At 45.2% G+C, this 18,359-nt stretch overlaps 1 protein-coding gene across 2 annotated transcripts in view; it reads left to right on the top strand.

Annotated features, from left to right (window-relative positions):
• Positions 1-12,701, top strand: part of LMCD1 (LIM and cysteine rich domains 1) — a 58,752-nt gene extending 46,051 nt beyond the window's left edge. For both annotated transcript variants that reach the window (XM_055344570.1, XM_055344569.1), the window contains 2 exons: positions 9,433-9,648; positions 12,014-12,701. In XM_055344570.1, coding sequence (XP_055200545.1) covers positions 9,433-9,648; positions 12,014-12,172 — 375 coding nt within the window. In that variant the 3' untranslated portion in view covers positions 12,173-12,701. The remainder of the gene's footprint in view (positions 1-9,432; positions 9,649-12,013) is intronic.
• The last annotated feature ends 5,658 nt before the right edge of the window (positions 12,702-18,359 follow it).

The following is an 18,359-nucleotide window of genomic DNA, read 5'->3' as shown; positions in this document are numbered from 1 at the left end:
TTGAAAAGCTAATGGATATTAGGTCATAAAGGGGTTACATGGCCATATAAGTTTGGGAGACAGAGTGACCAAAACTAAATGGGTTTCTTTGTGGTAGGACCTCCGAGAGCCTCCAGTGAGCTGTGGCAGTGGTTCTCAAACTAAAATCACCTGAAAGTCTAGTTAAAATCCAGAGGGCTGAGCCCCACCCCAGCTTAGTAGGTGCAGGTAGGGCCAGAGAATCAGCTTTTCTACTGAGCACCCAGGCTGATGCTGGCACGGGTCTGGGGGCCACACTTCTGACAACCACTGCTAAAGAAGTCAAAAATAATCTTACATATAGGCTCAGGAAAAATGACATCACCAAATTCGTATATGGTGAGGATCGAAGAGATGACAACACAGGCATTTTCTAGATGTATTTGGCCTCCTGGCTTAGGGAGTCCAGCTTTGAGGGCATTGCACGGCACTCTCCCGTTCCTTGAAAGGTCCACGAGGAGTTCTGGAAACACAGAACTGATTTATACACTGCCTTACACCCCACCCAATCACACTGCTCAGCAACCTACGGCCACAGTCTGCCTTTCCCCTCTGCTACACTGCAGGATGGCTCTCCAGCCTCTGTCAGCCTGTTACAGTGATGTCCTTCCTCAGAGACCTTGGGAGGGGCCCGAAGCCCGCAATGGCCAAGTCAGGCTGTCCAGTCCTCCTCACCAGGCTGCTCCACCAAAATGTGCTCAGAGGAAAGGGTTATCCAGACCAGAGGAGCATATTGCCAGAAGCCTTTTCCAAATCGCCCATGTGGAAATGCCCCCACGGACTGAGTTAGGGGTGAGGCCAGGTAACAGTGGGTGGGCCAGCCCGCTTGTGGGAACTGCACCCTCTGAGCCCAACTTACCCAGCACCTGGGCTATGCAGCTACTTATATCTGAGTACAGATATGCACCCAGCTTTCCAACTCCAGGTCTGTATACCTCCTCCCCGCCCCCAACAGGATGGTTTGTTTGATGAGTTAGTCGGATGAGCAGTAGTGTTTGGAGTCACCCACAGCCTAGCCCAATGAAAAAATCTGGGGACCCCAGGTCTGCATGCCAAGAACAATGAGTGGAAGGACTTGCCCATCACACCCCAATCCCACCCACCATGAGTTCTTATGGGTTTGGAGGGCTTCATAGGGCTCCATGGCCAGAGAACTGCCAGCTCCAGCAACCTGGAACGTTCACTCCAGAATGGCAAAGCCCCACGTGGCTTTCCAGGCCCTCTGCTCCCCACCACTCCCACCTGGATGGAACCTATGAGCGCCTGGGCCGCAAGGGCAATGACCTCAATGCTCTGATTGTTAACAGCCTCACCAAACCATTTCCCCCTTTAGAATGCTTACTTGGTATTTTCTCAGAAATGAAATAGACGGATTTCCTGGGCATGGAATTTCTGCCTCTCCCTACACCCCAAACTTGTAACTGAAGAAAGGGGAAAGAAAGCCAAAACCTAACACTCAGTGTAATCTCCACCCTTAGGATTTATCATCCTTGCAGGGTGCCCCCCACCCAGCCCCTTCCCCGCAGCACCCCTCCCACCAAGGGCCGCCTTTCAGATGGAAACTTACAGCAGCTGGCTTGCACAGCCTGCCTCCTGCCCCAACAAGGGACATATTTGTGGGCAAGGCACTTCCAAATCTTTGTGCAGCAGATGTTTGGCTTGTGGGCTCCGCAGGCTGGCTCTCCTGCCAGCCCCTCTCTGGGAATTTGAAACCGGGGCCCCACCCCCACATCCTGAGACCTGCCTGAGCTAGGGGACCCAGGCCAAAAGACCCAGAAAATCACCATAGTTACCAAGCTTCTCAACATCTGCCTCCCTCCTTTACAGCGGAGATATTTTAACAACATTAAAGGAATTTCTTTCCACAGAAAATTCCCTTTATCCCACTTTTTTATGCTATAAATACTTTTCCATGTTGCCACGGAGGCTTCACAAGCATCTTTTTTATTTGTTTTTTTCTGGAGTGTGCCGCATAATATTCCATTGATTAAAACAGGAGTTGGCAAATTTTTTTCTGTAAAAGGCAGATGGTGAATATTTTAGGCTTTGCAAGCCATACGGTCTCTGTCACAACTACTTGCTCTGGCCTTGTAGCCCTAATGCAGCCATAGATGGGATCTAAATAGGTGACTATGGCCATATACCAATAAAACTTTATTTGCAAAAACAGGTGGTGGGCTGGATTTGGCCCATAGATGTAGTTCGCTCACCCCAGAACCAGAACACAATAGAAGATGGATATTCGCTTTTTATGAATTACTTTGGTTTTATACAACTTCATTTGCTAGTATAGGTTAATAGGGTGATGATGATGTCATCTGCCATTCCTTGACTGTCGAGATTGTACCCAGAGCTATGCCAAAGGCTTCACATAGTCCTGTTTTACTGAATCCTAAGAATTCTTTTAAAAAAACATAATTTCCCCTTTTTCTAGTCATCTAACTTGTGAGTAGTTAAGCCAGAACTGGAAGTAAGCCTTGTCTTACCCTAAACCCTACAAAGACTCCAGCAAATGGAAGCTCCTATTTCCATAATTCATGTGTAGCTGCAGGCACTGCACATGGCCATTGCAACATGGATGACCGCACGTATGGCTTTTTCCTTTAGTGGGAAGACAGTCCTTGCCAACACACTTGTCAAATCTGGATTTGAGAACACCCTAGGCTGACAGCCTCTCTTCTAAGGGTAGCATTTATTAAGGCTCCCTGGCTCTGTGTTCTCCCTTTATCAGATAACCAATGAGGGAGATTTGGTTAGAAATGCCTAACACGCTACCTTGCTTGGCAGAGAGCCACATGTTCAATTATCTGCCCCAAGAAGAAGCATGAGGTGAAACAGTTGGCCAAGAACAGTGACCACCATATGTAGAGCATCTCCTATGAGCCACGGCCTGCCATATGTTCCTAATGAGGAAACTGTGGCACAGAGAGGTGGGTGACTTGTCTAAGGGCTCACAGTGATGAAGCAATGGTACAGATCTCCTTCCAAAGCTCACCACCCTAACCACTGCCCGCAGCCTGCCCAATCTGTACTGCAAAGAGTCTCAGGGAGATGACAGTGTGAGGGAAGAGAACACACGAGTCTTAAGATGCCAAAAATGACACGGAGCCAAAAAAGGAAAGAAGAAAAGAAAAAAAAACAAAAAAACAAAAAACAAGAAACCTTTGGGATACATGAGGCTGCAAAGCAAAGATGGTGAATAATCACCATAAGAGGAAATGGGGAGATGCTGTTTATAAATAAATTGTTGAGTATTTGTGTTGGAAAGAACCCAGTGCCTGAATTCAAGGCCCTTGTGTTAATATTTACTGTATTGTAATAGTGAGATTTTCACAAGGCACTCTGGGTTTAGACTGAGTAGGCCTTTGGATAAGAGCCTTCCAGAAAAGAACAGAATGATTGGGATAGAGCTTCTGGCAACCCCAACAGAGAGATTATCACTGGTCCAGAGAGGGTTCGGCCTATCTGTTGATCCTTCACTCAAAGCCAATACAGCTCCGTCCTTAGAGACAGTTCTCTGGCCACGTAACTCTTGGCTACTGTCCCTAATCTACTGTTGCCTAAAACACTCTGTTTCTCGGTTACTGTCATTTCTGAAGTCTTAATAATTCTGTGTGCCCACATTGAATGTTCTTGTCACCTACTCCTGCATGTCAAACCTCCCCAAGGCTTAAAAAAGTATTACCTATCTTGCCGACAAATCAGCAATTTGGGCAGGGTTGAGTGCCACACTGCCTATGTGGCATCATTGGGAGCAGTTTGCAGGCTGGGAGCTGGAGTCTTTTGAAGCTTGTTTTCTTACTGGTTTGTGGCTTTGATGCAAAGAAGACACTAACAGCTGGACTGGACCAGCCAGGGAGGGGCTCCAAGGGCCTCTTCCCCTATCTCTGTGTGTTTCTCCACATGGTTGCCCTGGCAAAGAGACCTCAGGATTCCTTTCCTGCCTGCCCAGGGCTCCCAAGGTGTGTATACAGAGAGGGATCCCAGTGGAGGAAACTGTTGTCTTTTATGACCTACCTCAGGAATCTGTAACATCCCTCCCACTACATTGTGTTCAATAGAAGCAAGTCATTAAGGAGGGACCACAATCAAAGGAAGTGACTTTGACACCTCATTGGTTGGAGAAGTGTCCAAGAATTTGCCAATGTTATTTCCACACACCATGACCGAGGGAACCCCAACCCTTCAAAGTCTTAGCTTCTGAGACAGCTAAATCTAAAATAGTGCTCAGCTTCCTCAAAGCAGGTGTTTTTACAGATTACAAAGGCCCAAAGTACAGAATTTTCAAACCCTTTCATTTAGACCCTTTTCATTAAGAATCTCTGACCATTTGAACAGGGACAGGGCAAAACTTCAGTGGCACAAGGACAAACTACACGTTTGTTCCACCAGTGAAAGTTTTGTACCATACCTCCTCCCCACAGAGGGGAATAGCGTGCAAACTAAGCTCTATGGCAAATGTAGGAAGATTCTCAACAGCAAGCTCCGAATTTAGACCGTTGAGAGTATGAATAAGAACCAACTAATAGGCTAATGATAAGCATTCTCTCTGCCTCTTAACATAGTCCCAAGGGACTTTTACTTGGCCACACTATCTCCTTCATAGGGAAAGTAGCCTGAGAATGACCACACTGGGCTTTCTTAAGAATCGTCTAGAATTAAAGCATCCCAGGAATTCAGATTGGCTTTTGCTGTAACTGAACTGAATTGGTGGTGTCATTTTTGCTGAGTTTATTTTTAAGGTCATTTTAAACAGTCTGTAACCATGGTTTTCAAAATGGTGCCCTGACCACACCAGCATCCCCAGGAGCCTGCAGATTCCTGCACTTCATCCCAGACCTATCTGGATCAGACACTCCAGGTGCGGGGCACAAATCTGTTTTAACAAGCCCTCTGGGGGTGCCCAGCAGACTCAGGTCTGAGAATCACTGTCTTACAGGGGGTGGTTTGGGAGAAGGGATTGACTGTCCGTCAGCCTGGGGGAGCGAGTGACCGTGCAATTCACACAACTCTATCCTCTGGCCATGCACAGATGGATAAAATGGAGATGGGAAAAAACAAAGCTCGTTGACGGGAGGAATAATGTCCTGTCCTGTCAATCTATGTGAACGTGGTGTTATGGAAAGAAACCCCAAAGTCGAAACCAAAAGCACATCCTGCCCTCAACATGTCTTTCTCATCTTGGGATAGTGATTTAACCCTTTGAGCTACAGGTCTTTCATCTATAAAGAGAACTTGAGTATGGATAATTTTAGGTAATTATTATTGAGACCTAAGAAAGTCCATTAACTCTTATTTAATCTATGCAACAACTATATGATATTAATATTATTAGTATCCTCTTGATGAGTGAAAAAACTAAGGCACAGAGAGGTTGGGTAACTTGACTAAGGTCACACACCTAGCCCGACTCTCAATCATCCACTGCAATTTAGAAATTGTTAACTTCAGTACCAAAGATGTAGCAGAATAAGTTTGTGTAGAGAAAGGCAGGCCCAGGATCTTAGGAGCCAAGCAGGCTAGGCATTCTGACTCTTGGTTGCCAGCCTGCCCCTGGGGCCTGAGGAGCCACTAGGCTGACAAGCCAGGACACTGTTAGATCTACTATCCTTTGAGATGACAAGGAAAGCACAGAAAATAACTCAGAGGCCAGAGGAGAAAATTGGTTCCTGACACATGTTGACAGGGCTCATTACTTGGACATCTTGTTTTCATAAAATGGCAGTGACACTGTTTGCTTTTAAAAGGGCTGGCTACTGGTAGTAAGGAGACCATGAGCCAGGGATGCTGGGGGAACAGTGAGGGAAGGGACGCTCCTCATTGAGGGAGTCACTTGAGACAGCACTTTCAGACGCAGTGAGGACCAAGCTCTGCGGGCACAGATCTCTTTCCCTTCCCCCCTCTGGGCTGCTGCTGTCACTGGAATTATCTCCCTGTAGTGAGAACCAAACACGGTGTTCCCAGCCTCGAGAACCAGTAATGGCTCCCCATTACCTCCAGAAGTCAAAACCATAACCCAGGCTCATGGTCCCCCAAACTGCCTCTCTGACCTTCCGTCCCCGTTTCCTTTTGTGGGTTGTGGGTGCCTTCCAAGGGTCCCCAGACACATCCAGATGCATTTATACCCCCTTTCCCTGCTTCCACATTAAGCAACATCTGGAAATCTGGAGTTGGAAGCCCCGCTGGTATATCACAGTGATGCCCAACTAGGTGGTGGATTGACATTAAGTCCCATCTGCGTGGGAATAAAGGGGCTGGAAATTTCGTCCAGTGAAACTTAGAAAGCCAGTCAGACAGAAAACTCACTTGGTACTCATACAGCGCTTGCCAAAGAGTTTACACTTCCCAGCTGTGCTGAAAGGATAGTGAAAATAAGTCAATGATGATTCATCACTTGTTTTTGGTTTAGACCCTCTGATGAGCTCCATGGGAGCTGGGACTCGGTCATGTGCAGGGGAACAGGGTTTTCATTGTAGTGAAGGACTCACACCATTCATTCTTGGGGGCATAACTGAAACAAGGCCAGCACATTCTAAGGAACACTGTCAGGCAGTCCAGATTAGTTATCCAAATACATGTTTTATCTAGCCATTCATTCCACAACAACTATGCTTAGGGACCCCTGTCAGTACATGGGCGTTCTTTGTCGTTTGGTTCTCTTTCCCTACTTTTCATCATCACAATTCTTATTTCATCCTCTTCGTATATAAGAATATATATTAAGTGTGTCATTCAAGTCTATAACTTAAGAATACCAAGTGTTTAAGCTCTTAACATATGCCTCCTCATCTTGGCGCGACAAAATAATGTTTCTGTTTGGGCTGATATATAATTGGTGCTTAGATCAATTTCTCATCTAAAGCCAGGGTCTGCAAACATTTTCTGTGGCGGGCCAGGTGGTAAATATCTCAGGTGTTCTAGACCAAGAGCCAAAACTGATATCATATAGGTACTTCATGTATCAGGAGAGAAAACAAATTTCCACCAAGTTTTCTATTTCTGAAATTCAGAATCTAATAATATCATTAAGCCTAGATTTCTGTAATACAGGTTATATTAGTCAGCTCAGGCTGTCATAACAGAATACCATAGACTGGGTGGCTTTAATAACAAATTTATTTTCTCATAGTTCTGGAGTCTAGAAGTCCCAGATCAAAGTGCCGGTACAGTAGGTTTCTGATGAAGCCTCTCCTCCTAGCTTGTACATAGGTGCCTTCCTTCCGTGTCTTCACACAGCCTTTCCTCTGTGCATTCACAGCGAAGGAGAGCAGGTGATTGGTCTCTCATAAGGACACCAGTCCTATCTGACTAGGGGCCCACCCTTATGACCTCATTTAACCTTAATTACCTGCTAAAAGTCCTATGGCCAAATGCAGTCACATTGGGAGTTAGGACTTGAACATAGGAATTTAGAGGGGCACAATTCACTCCATAATTCAAGTTCATTAATGAGAAAAATGGAATTCTTTCTAGGAAGAAAACATTTCACTGACTTGGAGTTCAAATGTAAAATCCATTCTTAGCTGGTGGGTCTTAACAGGCAGCAGCCAGGTTTGGCTATGGCTGCAGTTTGCTGATGCCTATGCACAGGGTCGTAGTAAGAAACTCGGCTTCCGAGTCAGGCTTGGCCCATGTTCAAATCCTAGCTTTGCCTCCCAGCTGTGCATTACTGAGCAACCACTGAACGTCTCTGAGAGGGAATGTTTGGAGGGAAATAATGATTTCCTTAAAAGGGAGCTGAATTAGAAGGGGGCATAACTCTCCAGGGTTTCTGTAAGGGGTATTAGTAAGGAGCATGGAATCCTGAGCATAGTGTTGGACACAGACCTCTCTTAAGGAAACGATAGCATCACCATCAGCATCAGCATCACCAGAATTTTGAGGAGCAGGAAATAACTCCAAAATGACTCAAAAGATTTGATAGATTTAATATGTACTCTGGATAGTATGTCATGAGAGAATGGCAATTAATTTCTGTGGTTTTCCTCCCGATGTAATCATGGCAATGACATCAGATCCCAGCCGAGGAACACTCTACAAAACACCTAACCAGTACTCCTCCAAACTGTCAAGATCATCAAAAACAAGGGAAGTCTAGGGCACCTGGGTGGCTCAGTTGGTTGAGTGTCTGACTCTTGGTTTTGACTCAGATCATGAGATTAAGCCCCATATCCAGCTCCACAATGAATGTAGAGCCTGTTTGGGATTCTTTCTCTCCCACTCCCTCGGCCCCCACCCCTGAGCTCAGGCTTCTCTCTCTCTAACGCCCTCAAAAACAAAAACAAAACAAAACAAAAAACAAGGGAGGTCTGATAAATCACAGCCAAGAGGAACCTAAGGAGATGGGAGGACTAAATGTAATATATCCTGGAGTAGAAAAAGGATATTAGGTAAAATCTAAAGAACATCTAAATAAAGTTGAGACTTTAGTTAATATTAACATCAGTATTGCTTAATTAATTGTGACAAGTATATCATATTACTTTAAGACGTTCAAAACAGAGGAAATTAGGTGTGGGGTATATGAGAACTCTCTGTATTATCCTCACAATTTTTCTGTAAGTTTAGAACTCCTCTAAAACTTAAAGCTCACTAAAAGATAATTATATGTGGATAAAAGATCCATTCAAAGTGCAGGTGATCCAGTGGGTTTTAATGTAACTAGGATGGAAGGTTGATATGGTTGAGACTCCACACTGACTTTGGGGAAACTACCACTCGTCCAGTTTTGATACAATATCCATAGTTATATGGAAAGGCTCTTAAAATATTCCTCCCTTCCTTTTCCAACTTCATACCAGTGTGAGGTCAGATTTTCTTCATATATTTCAAAGAAAACAACATATTGCAAAAGATACAAAGCTACAGCAGCTGTGAGAATCCCATAGTCCTCTATTGAGCTAGTCATTAAAGAGATCTGCAAAAATACAAAGCAGTGCCTCTCTCCTCACTAAATTTTTCTGTTTGGGAAAATAAAGTTATTTTTAATTGCGACTATTTATGTTAACACGTTGGTTTATGATTTTTAAGTGAATTATTAAGTAATTACTTAGTCTTATAATCAGTTTTAATTTTTCTTATGGTAAATCTCAACAGCTATTACCTATATGAGCAAAAACTGTTTGGGGTTCTCAATAATTTGTAAGAACCTAAAGAGTCCTGGAGGATAAAAAGTTTGAGATTCAGTGAGCTAAACTACTAGCGTTACTCAGTCCTCACAGTAACTTACGGGGTAGGCCTTGTTATTATCCCAGTTTGAAGATGAGACCACTGAGGAACAGAGAGGTACAGTAACTCACTGGAGGACCCTCAGGAAGTGAAGTAAACTCCCTCAGGAAGTTGAGTGGAAACTCAAACCCATATCACAGTGTCCTCTGACCCCCTTGCATCCCTGGTGTCCTCCTCCCCTTCTAGGTCTGTGAGTTCTGCAAGGGAGTGGCCCCCGCCGACAGCCCTGTGGTCTACTCAGACAGGGCAGGCTACAGCAAGCAGTGGCACCCCACCTGCTTTGTGTGTGTCAAGTGCTCCGAGCCGCTGGTGGACCTCATCTACTTCTGGAAGGACGGTGCGCCCTGGTGTGGCCGTCATTACTGCGAGAGCCTGCGGCCCCGGTGCTCCGGCTGCGATGAGGTAAGAATCGGGGGGCTGGACAGTGTGGAGGGTACCCCCGCTACTGTGGGACGGGACCTGGAGGCCAAGGGGAGAGTGGCTTCATGGGTGATAGTGATCCACAGACAGGAAAACTGAAGCTCAGAGCTCTCTTCCTGCGCTCAGCCTCGGTTTCCTCATTTGCAAAGTGGGGCAGAAATTAGTTTGCACTCATGGGGTTGTTTGGGATGGGTCAGACATGTCATTCTTGTCAAGTTTTTTTAGATTTTATTTATTTATTCATGAGAGACAGAGAGAGAGGCAGAGACACAGGCAGAGGGAGAAGCAGGCTCCGTGCAGGGAGCCCGATGTGTGATTCGATCCTGGGACTCCAGGATCATGCCCTGGGCCAAAGGCGGATGCTCAACCGCTGAGCCACCCAGGCGTCCCTTCTTGTCAGGTCCTATCCTTGGCATGATGCCTGGCACTTAGTAAGTGCTTGGAAGAACACTCTGGGATGAGGGGTGGGTCCCAGAAAGCAGGCTGCCCCCACTCAAACCTGGCTGTGCACAATTAGTGGTGTAGTTACCTAACTTTTGTGCCTCAGTTTATCGCTTATGAAATGGGAGGAAAATAGGCCCATCCCAAGGGGTTGCTATGAGGATAAAATGAGATGATTCATGAAAATGCATGGCACAGAACTTGACCAAGTAATTCATAAATAGGAGCTACTGGTAGTCTTATAAGGTAATATAATATGACGTGATACTGAAACATTAACTTAATACAATAGAGATACTATGAAAAGGGTTTGACTCTCCAATATGAGTTCAGGCTAGAGGAGCTCTAAGACACATTAGCAGTGACAGAGTCTGCATGCCTGTGACAACGGGAAACTCACTACCTTCATCACTAGCACAAATGAGGGTTAGAAACTTCTTCATTTTGAGCCAATATCTGCCTCCTCCCCCTGACCTTCCACATGTTGCTCTTCATATGAAGTTAAAGTCCTACAGCTGTCTTACCTAATAACTGTGTTGTCAAGTGAGGTTAAGAGGGGAAAGGACTGTTAGCAGGCCTGTCCCACAACCTCATTTTTTTTTAAGATTTTTAAATTTTATTTATTTGAAAGAGAGAGAGAGTGCATGAGCAGGGAGAGAGGCAGAGGGAGAGAGAGCAGCAGGCTCCCCGCTGAGCAGGGAGCCCGACACAGGGCTCCATCCCAGGACCCTGAGATCATGACCTGAGCTGAAGGCAGATGCTTAACCCAGTGAACCACCCAGGTGCCCCAAGTCCCCACAACCTCATTTTTATGAGGACAACAGGATACTTAGAATCACAACATTCCATCCATTATTAAGGACTTACACTGGGTCAGCCATTTGCTCCACACGTTATCTGTGATGTCATTTTCATCTGACAATAGTGAGAGATAGTCATTATCTCCATTTTACATTTGAAAAGAGAGCAGCTCAGAGAGGCCAGTGACAATCACATGGCATTGGCTGTGTCTCAGTCACTATGCCAAGTACTTCCTATGTAGTAACATGTGTAGCATTCATAAAACCCTGTGGGATGAGTAGTATTTATATCCCCATTCCACAGATTGGGAAACTGAGGCATAGAGAGATTAAGTAATTTGCCCAAAGTCATGCAGCTGGTTCCCTGGTTCCTGTTGGACCCCCAAATCAGAAAGCACATTTAATAAGTATGCTGTTCTCCTCTTTTTGAGCCTCAGGGATTCCTCAGCATATGTATACATATTCCAAAGTGTCACTTTATTCCAAGCCCAAGTGACCCCATGTGACCTCATTGTTGAAGACTGGCCATTGGCCCTTAGCTGTCATTGGGCTGTCTTCACTGGGGTATATAATCCCATCTTAGAACACAACTGGGTTTTGAATTTGGGCAAAAGAGTATTAAGAGCTAGATAAGTAAAAACCGCCTGTGGCAGAGAATTTTTTTTTCCCCATCTAAGAAGCTAAAATGCAATCATGACCTGTGCCAAATATTATACTTGCTGCCTGAGATTTAGATCAGTATCCTCCACTGATACATTTGAGGTCAAGACGAGATTGGAGGGGATCCCTGGGTGGCTCAGCGGTTTAGCGCCTGCCTTCGGCCCAGGGCACGATCCTGGAGTCCTGGGATCAAGTCCAACGTCGGGCTCCCTGCATGGAGCCTGCTTCTCCCTCTGCCTGGGTCTCTGCCTCTCTCTCTCTCTCTCTCTCTCTCTCTCTCTCTCTCTCTGTGTGTGTGTCTCATGAATAAATAAATAAAATCTTTAAAAAAAAAAAAAAGATGAGATTGGAGGAGGAGGAACCGCCATTCTACAGCTAGTCCTCCATACACTGTCTCTATGGGGGACAGAACCTGAGTCGTACATCTTCTCTGCTCCCCTCCCCAGATTATATTCTCAGAGGACTACCAGCGCGTGGAAGACCTGGCCTGGCACCGAAAGCACTTTGTCTGCGAGGGCTGTGAGCAGCAGCTGAGTGGCCGGGCATATATCGTCACCAAGGGGCAGCTTCTGTGCCCAACTTGTAGCAAGTCCAAACGCTCCTGAGGGGCCTGCCCATCCATCCACAGCCAGAATCCACAGGATCCCACCAAGAAGGAAAGCCAGGTGTGCTGAAGCCATCCTAAGGGTCTGATGTGACAGCAGCAAGCAACAAAAACAGTGATTTTTCAGCGGGAATATGTATATACATATATACACACACACACACATACATACATATATTCTAGGTTGGGTGGTGGTAGGTCCCTGAGGATCAGTAGTTGCAAAACCAGAAATGTTCTGAGAAGTCTTAGAATGGAGTTATTTTGTTGTTGTTGTTGTTTCCCAGCTACCGACTAAAGACACAACTGGCATCCTGCAAGGAATCTCTAGGAGTTTCCCAGAATACAGTTCTGGGTGATCAAATCACATAGCTGTAGAATGTGCGTGCTTTCTTGTGAACGTGGGGGCTCCTCCAAGGAGCAGGCTGGGATCCCAACAATCGTTTGTGGCCTCCTTTTCAAATGGAATTTGAATTTTAAATAAAAACTTTTTTGGCATGATAAACGTATCAATAAAAGTTTTATGTAGTTCACATATCACCTGATGCAGTTATTTACACCATAGATAACTACCGTGATTATCGTGGCATCCTGCGAGCTCTGTGACCCTGAGTGCAGGTGGTGGCAGGAGGTGCCGTAAGTGCCATTGTGCCTCTATGTTAACTGTGTCTCATCAGATTTGAGAGTGTGGGTCCTCGGGGCAGAACCCGCGTCCCCCTGATCAGTGGCAGAACGTGTCCGATTTCACGGTACACCAAAAAGCAGCCCCCCAGGAGCTGGTCAGCTGCCCTCACAGGTAATGAGTGAACTCCTCTGAAAGTAAGACCAGGTAGACCTTTGGGAAGCAGCCACATGGGGCCACCTGAGCTCAGCCAACGGGTGCCCTGTGGGACATGGTGACCAGTGTGGGCAGTACTGAAAAAATGTGGGGTGTTTATGAGAAATCTCTCTGCTTTTCAATGTTGCCAAGTGAACACTGAATGAGCCAAACAGAATAGGTCTTGGGCCAGATTTCTTCTCTTTTTATGGCCTCTCTGAGCATTTGCAGCTCCCAGATTAGTTTCCTTTCCACGACTTCTAAGAAAAGGAATCTCTTTTTCTACTGGGGATACAAAGACAAAAAAGACATGAGTCTTATGAGCTCACAGCCCAGTCACCCATGGCTTTCGTTCATTTTTAAAATTCCCATCGGTTGCCAAGTTTCTTTCATTTCCCCACCCAAATTTCACCCTGCTCATCTCTTACCTACAATACCCCGACTTTGCACTTTTGACCAAAGCTACTGCAATTGCCTGGTGATCTTCTGTTTCCAGCTCCTCTCTCCACCCACCTGCTTCCCTGTCCTGTCCATCACAGCAGAGAGAAGTTTTGGGTGTGTCCTCTTCCTTACCTACCTCCATGGCTCCCCAGTGTCTCAAGTTAAGAACCAAGACCTCCCCTTGACATTTGAATCTTTCCAAAGTCTGGCTTAATTGTCTTTCTGGCCTTGGAACTCTGTTTCTCTTTATTTCCATTTCCCTATTTATCCTAGAGATTCACCAACTGCCTTTGATCAAGCCCTCTTCTGTGCTTCGGCTAGTTCTGTGCTGGTTTCTTAAAGACCAACATCACCTGCGTTTTGAAACTCCATCCTATAAGGTGCTTCTCAAGCATAACCTGCTTCTCAATCCCTTTCTGGAAGCACCAATGGAGTATTCACTCATTCGTTCACTCACTCACTAATTCGTTCTGCAAAATATCCACTGGGCATCACAGAGTTCCATTACCATGCTGAGTCCAGGAGATAGAGTGTTCACAGGAAGAACACTGCCCCCTGCCCCATGGATTTTACAGTCCGTGGGGGAGATGGGCCTTAGACAAATATTCCTGCAAGTTGATGTAAAACTACAGAAAGGGGAGACAGAAATTACATGTCTCTAGAAAGCATATAAAAGAGATTGGACCTAGTCAGGGATGTCAAGAGAGGTGCTCCTGGAAAAGCAACACTTGAACTGAGATCTAGAGGGTAAGTAAACTCTGAGCAGGCAAAGAGGGAAAGGAAGATGGTTAAGGATGGATGCACAGATGGCATGTGCAAAGACCCTGTGGCTGAAGTGACATCAGTTTATTCAATCCCTATTTTCTAGTGTTGGAAATACAGTGGTGCTGTGGCTCATGGATGGGAAGTGTGTCCTACAGGGAGGGAAGATGAGAGTGGGGCACAGAAAAGTTTTGTGGGAAACAGAAAAGACCAGTCTCTGGGGCACCTGGGTGGCTCAGCGGCTGAGCACCCGCCTTTGACTCAGGGCATGATCCCGGGTCTGGGGATCAAATCCCGCATCGGGCTTCCTGCATGGAGCCTGCTTTTCCCTCTGCCTATGTCTCGGCCTCTCACTGTGTGTCTCTCATGAGTAAATAAATAAAATCTAAAAAGAAAAAAAGACCAGTCTCTTCTGTCCGAGGGGAAATGGGGAGCCTTCAAAGAGTTTTAAGCAGCGGTGGTAATGACTAAAAGATTATTAGATGCATGCATCTAATCGTGCATCTAACAGAGGAGAGATCTTCTGTTAAACCCCAGCATGATGCCTGATTTTGTCCTGTTTTTTTTTTAATTTTTATTTATTTATTTATGATAGTCACAGAGAGAGAGAGAGAGGCAGAGATAGGCAGAGGGAGAAGCAGGCTCCATGCACCGGGAGCCCGACGTGGGATTCGATCCCGGGTCTCCAGGATCGCGCCCTGGGCCAAAGGCAGGCGCCAAACCGCTGCGCCACCCAGGGATCCCCTGTCCTGGTTTTTTTGTCCACACCCCCAGATACCACCCAAAGTGGGCTCCTACCATCCCCCTGTCTACTAATGACACTCCCCATGCTTCCACCTGGAACACCTAAATCCTCTCTGACACTCCCTTCCTGTCAGATGGGTCACTCAACACAGCCTTTTCACTCCCATCATGGCTTTACCCCCCTCCCCAAAGCCATATTTCACCTTGAACATTTTCTGGCAATAGTCTCCTAGTGAGTCTGCCGACCATGAACTCATCCTCTTCACGCGCCGCCCAGATGAACTGCTCAGAAACAGGCCTCTCCTAAAACAGTCAGGGGCTCCCTGTTGCACACTTCTTAGCCCTTACAATCAAGCTTCTTTATTTTCCTGGCCCCAAACCACCTTGCTTCCTGCTCCCCGCTCAGAAGCCAGGTGAACCTTTACATGCTCTGTGCTTTCCCTACCTCTGCACCATTGCTCAGGTTGTTCCCTTTCCCTGGACTTCCCTGCATTCTGTTCAACAGCTGCCCCTCCTGTGGGACCACCAGGGCTGAGCAGCATTCTGTAGCAGAACTGGAAGGTGGTATGCTTTCAAAGGCTACAGTGTTAAACTTGTGCATGATTTTATCCCTCATTCAGCAAAAAGAGCCGCCATTCCCATTCCTCCCATTATCTAGGAAGATTTCCCTGGCCTCGCCCTCCCCTCTGGGGTGTTTTAGGTTCATCTGTGCTCTCGGAGTATCCCAGGCTCTCTGAGATCATTGATGGATGCTATTGTGCTATAATTATTACTTCCTGAAAGGCTCCACCTATGAATTTCTTGAGAAGGATAGCCTCACTCTTTGGTTCCCCAATCCTTACTGGAGCACCTTGCACCTAAATGCAAGGACAAGCAGCCTAGGGCTCTTGAAGGACCCATTGTTGCCAGTGGCCCTGGGCTCCCAAAAAAAGGGCATGTGATTCAGTCCTGACCAGTGGGGCTTCTCCACTGAGGAGCTGCTTAGAAACGTTTTCTTCCTTAGTGGAAAGAGACGCTCTGGAAGAAATAGCCCTGCCTTTCCCCACCCCCTTTTTTTAAAAAAAGATTTTATTTATTTATTCATGAGAGACAGAGAGAGGCAGAGACACAGGCAGAGGGAGAAGCAGGCTCCATGCAGGGAACCCGACGTGGGACTCGATCTTGGGACTCCAGGATCCCAGCCCAAGCCGAAGGCAGGTGCTAAACCACTGAGCCACCCAGGGATCCCCTTTTTTCCCCCTTTTAATATAATTTCAAACTCACAAAAAATGTTTCAAGAAGAGAACAAAGAACTTTTCTTCTTGAACCACGTGAAGATGTGGCTGACACAATGCCCCACCACTCCTGAGTATTTGAATGTACAATTCCTATGAACAAAACATTCTTCTACATGACCACAAAACAACCATCAAAATCAGAAATTAACACTCTACATTGAATCCTCAGATTCGCCAGTGTACCAATAGTATCTTTTACTACAAAAAGAGCCAGTCCGGGATTACGCATTGCATTTAGTTATCTTGTCTCTTTAGTGTTCTGTAATTTGGAAGTGTTTCTCGTTCTTTCCTTGACATTTATGACCTCGACATCTAAGAGCCACTTATTAAGTAAAATGTCCATCAAATTGGGTTTGTCTGATATTCTTTCATAATTAGATTCAGGTTATGCATTTTTAGTGGAAATGTCATGAAAGTGAGGTTGTGTTCTTTTCATCATGCCCTAACAGATGATACAAGATTTGTATTTGTGCTATAAAGAGTTGATATTAATTTTCAACATGATTAAGCTAGGTTTTTCCTTTGTAAAGTTACTCTTTTCTCCTTTGTATTAAATAAGCATTTTGTGGGAAGGTGCAGGCCTATGCTTGGAGATACTGCAGGTTCAGTTCCACACCACTGAAGTATCACAAATAAAGTGAGGCAAATGAATTTTTTGGTTTCCCAGTGCACATTAAAATTGTGTTTACACTATACCATAGTCTATTAAGCAAGCAATAGCGTTATGTCTAAAAAACAATGTACAGGGCAGCCCTGGTGGCCCAGCGGTTTAGCGCCGCCTTCAGCCAAGGGTGTGATCCTGGATACCCGGGATCGAGTTCCACGTCGGGCTCCCTGCATGGAGCCTGCTTCTCCCTCTGCCTGTGTCTCTGCCTCTCTCTCTCCTCTCTGTGTATTCTCATGAATAAATAAATAAAATCTTTTAAAAAAATAAAAAACAATGTACATACCTTAATTTAAAAATACTTTATTGCTAAAAAGTTAGAACCATCATCTGAGCTTCTAGCAAGTCATAATCATTGATCACAGATCATAATAAATATAATAATAATGAAAACACTTGAAATATTAAATAAATTACCAAAAGATGACACAGAGACATGAAGTGAACAAATGCTGTCAGAGAAAAATAGCACCGATGGATTTGCCCACTAGAGGGTTGCCAGAAACCTTCAATTTGTAAAAAAATAAAACAAAAACACAATATCTGTGAAATGCAATAACCAAAGTGCAGTAAAATGAGATGTGCTTATATTTGATATTATGTTAACATCCTGTACCTCATCAACAAGCCACCCTTTGCTTCTAAGTATCCATTGATGTTTCTTTTTTTTTTTTAATTTTTATTTACTTATGATAGTCACAGAGAGAGAGAGAGAGAGGCAGAGACACAGGCAGAGGGAGAAGCAGGCTCCATGCACTGGGAGCCCGACGTGGGATTCGATCCCGGGTCTCCAGGATCGCGCCCTGAGCCAAATGCAGGCGCTAAACCGCTGCGCCACCCAGGGATCCCTCCATTGATGTTTCTTGATGGAATTAATTAATTAATATGATAGCTGCCAAATGTTGATTTTTCTAATCAAGTCATCCCTTCTATGTTTATTAGTTAGCATTCTACTATAAGGAAAACCTCTCTCTTCTAGGTATTCCCTTGTTTATATCAATTTGAAGATCAAGATTTCTATTTTATTAAATCACCTATAAGCTAACAGTATCATTATTTATTTTGATGCTCAATCACTTATAATCTAATACTATCGTTATTTATTTGGATGTTCAAACTGTCCCAAATTTGGCCCAAGAAAGCTCTTTCAAACTGGCTATGTCCTTTTGACATGTCACTACCATTCTTTAAACAATTTTAACATTCTGGCACAATCAGGGGTTCACGGCTCATCTTGGGTTCTCTTTACCCCAGCTTTAGAATCAGCAATTTCTCAAGGAAACCCCTCTTCCTAAGTGAGGTGCAGTTGGGTTGAACTCCTGGTGCCATCTTAGAACCTTGAGGAGACAAGTTACCCAGCCAGTAAACTGAGGATGATAGATGTGAGAGTCAAACATAGCCTAGGTACTTGGTTAAGTCATCTAGCCAGTGAACATGCCCCTGGGCCTCTTGTTACATGAGATGATACATTTCATTATTCTTTATA

This window comes from Nyctereutes procyonoides, unplaced genomic scaffold (genome assembly GCF_905146905.1).
Source record: "Nyctereutes procyonoides isolate TBG_1078 unplaced genomic scaffold, NYPRO_anot_genome, whole genome shotgun sequence".
NCBI lineage: Eukaryota > Metazoa > Chordata > Mammalia > Carnivora > Canidae > Nyctereutes > Nyctereutes procyonoides.
The sequence above is the reverse complement of the archived record's forward strand: the minus strand, read 5'-3'. Positions and strand labels throughout refer to the sequence as shown.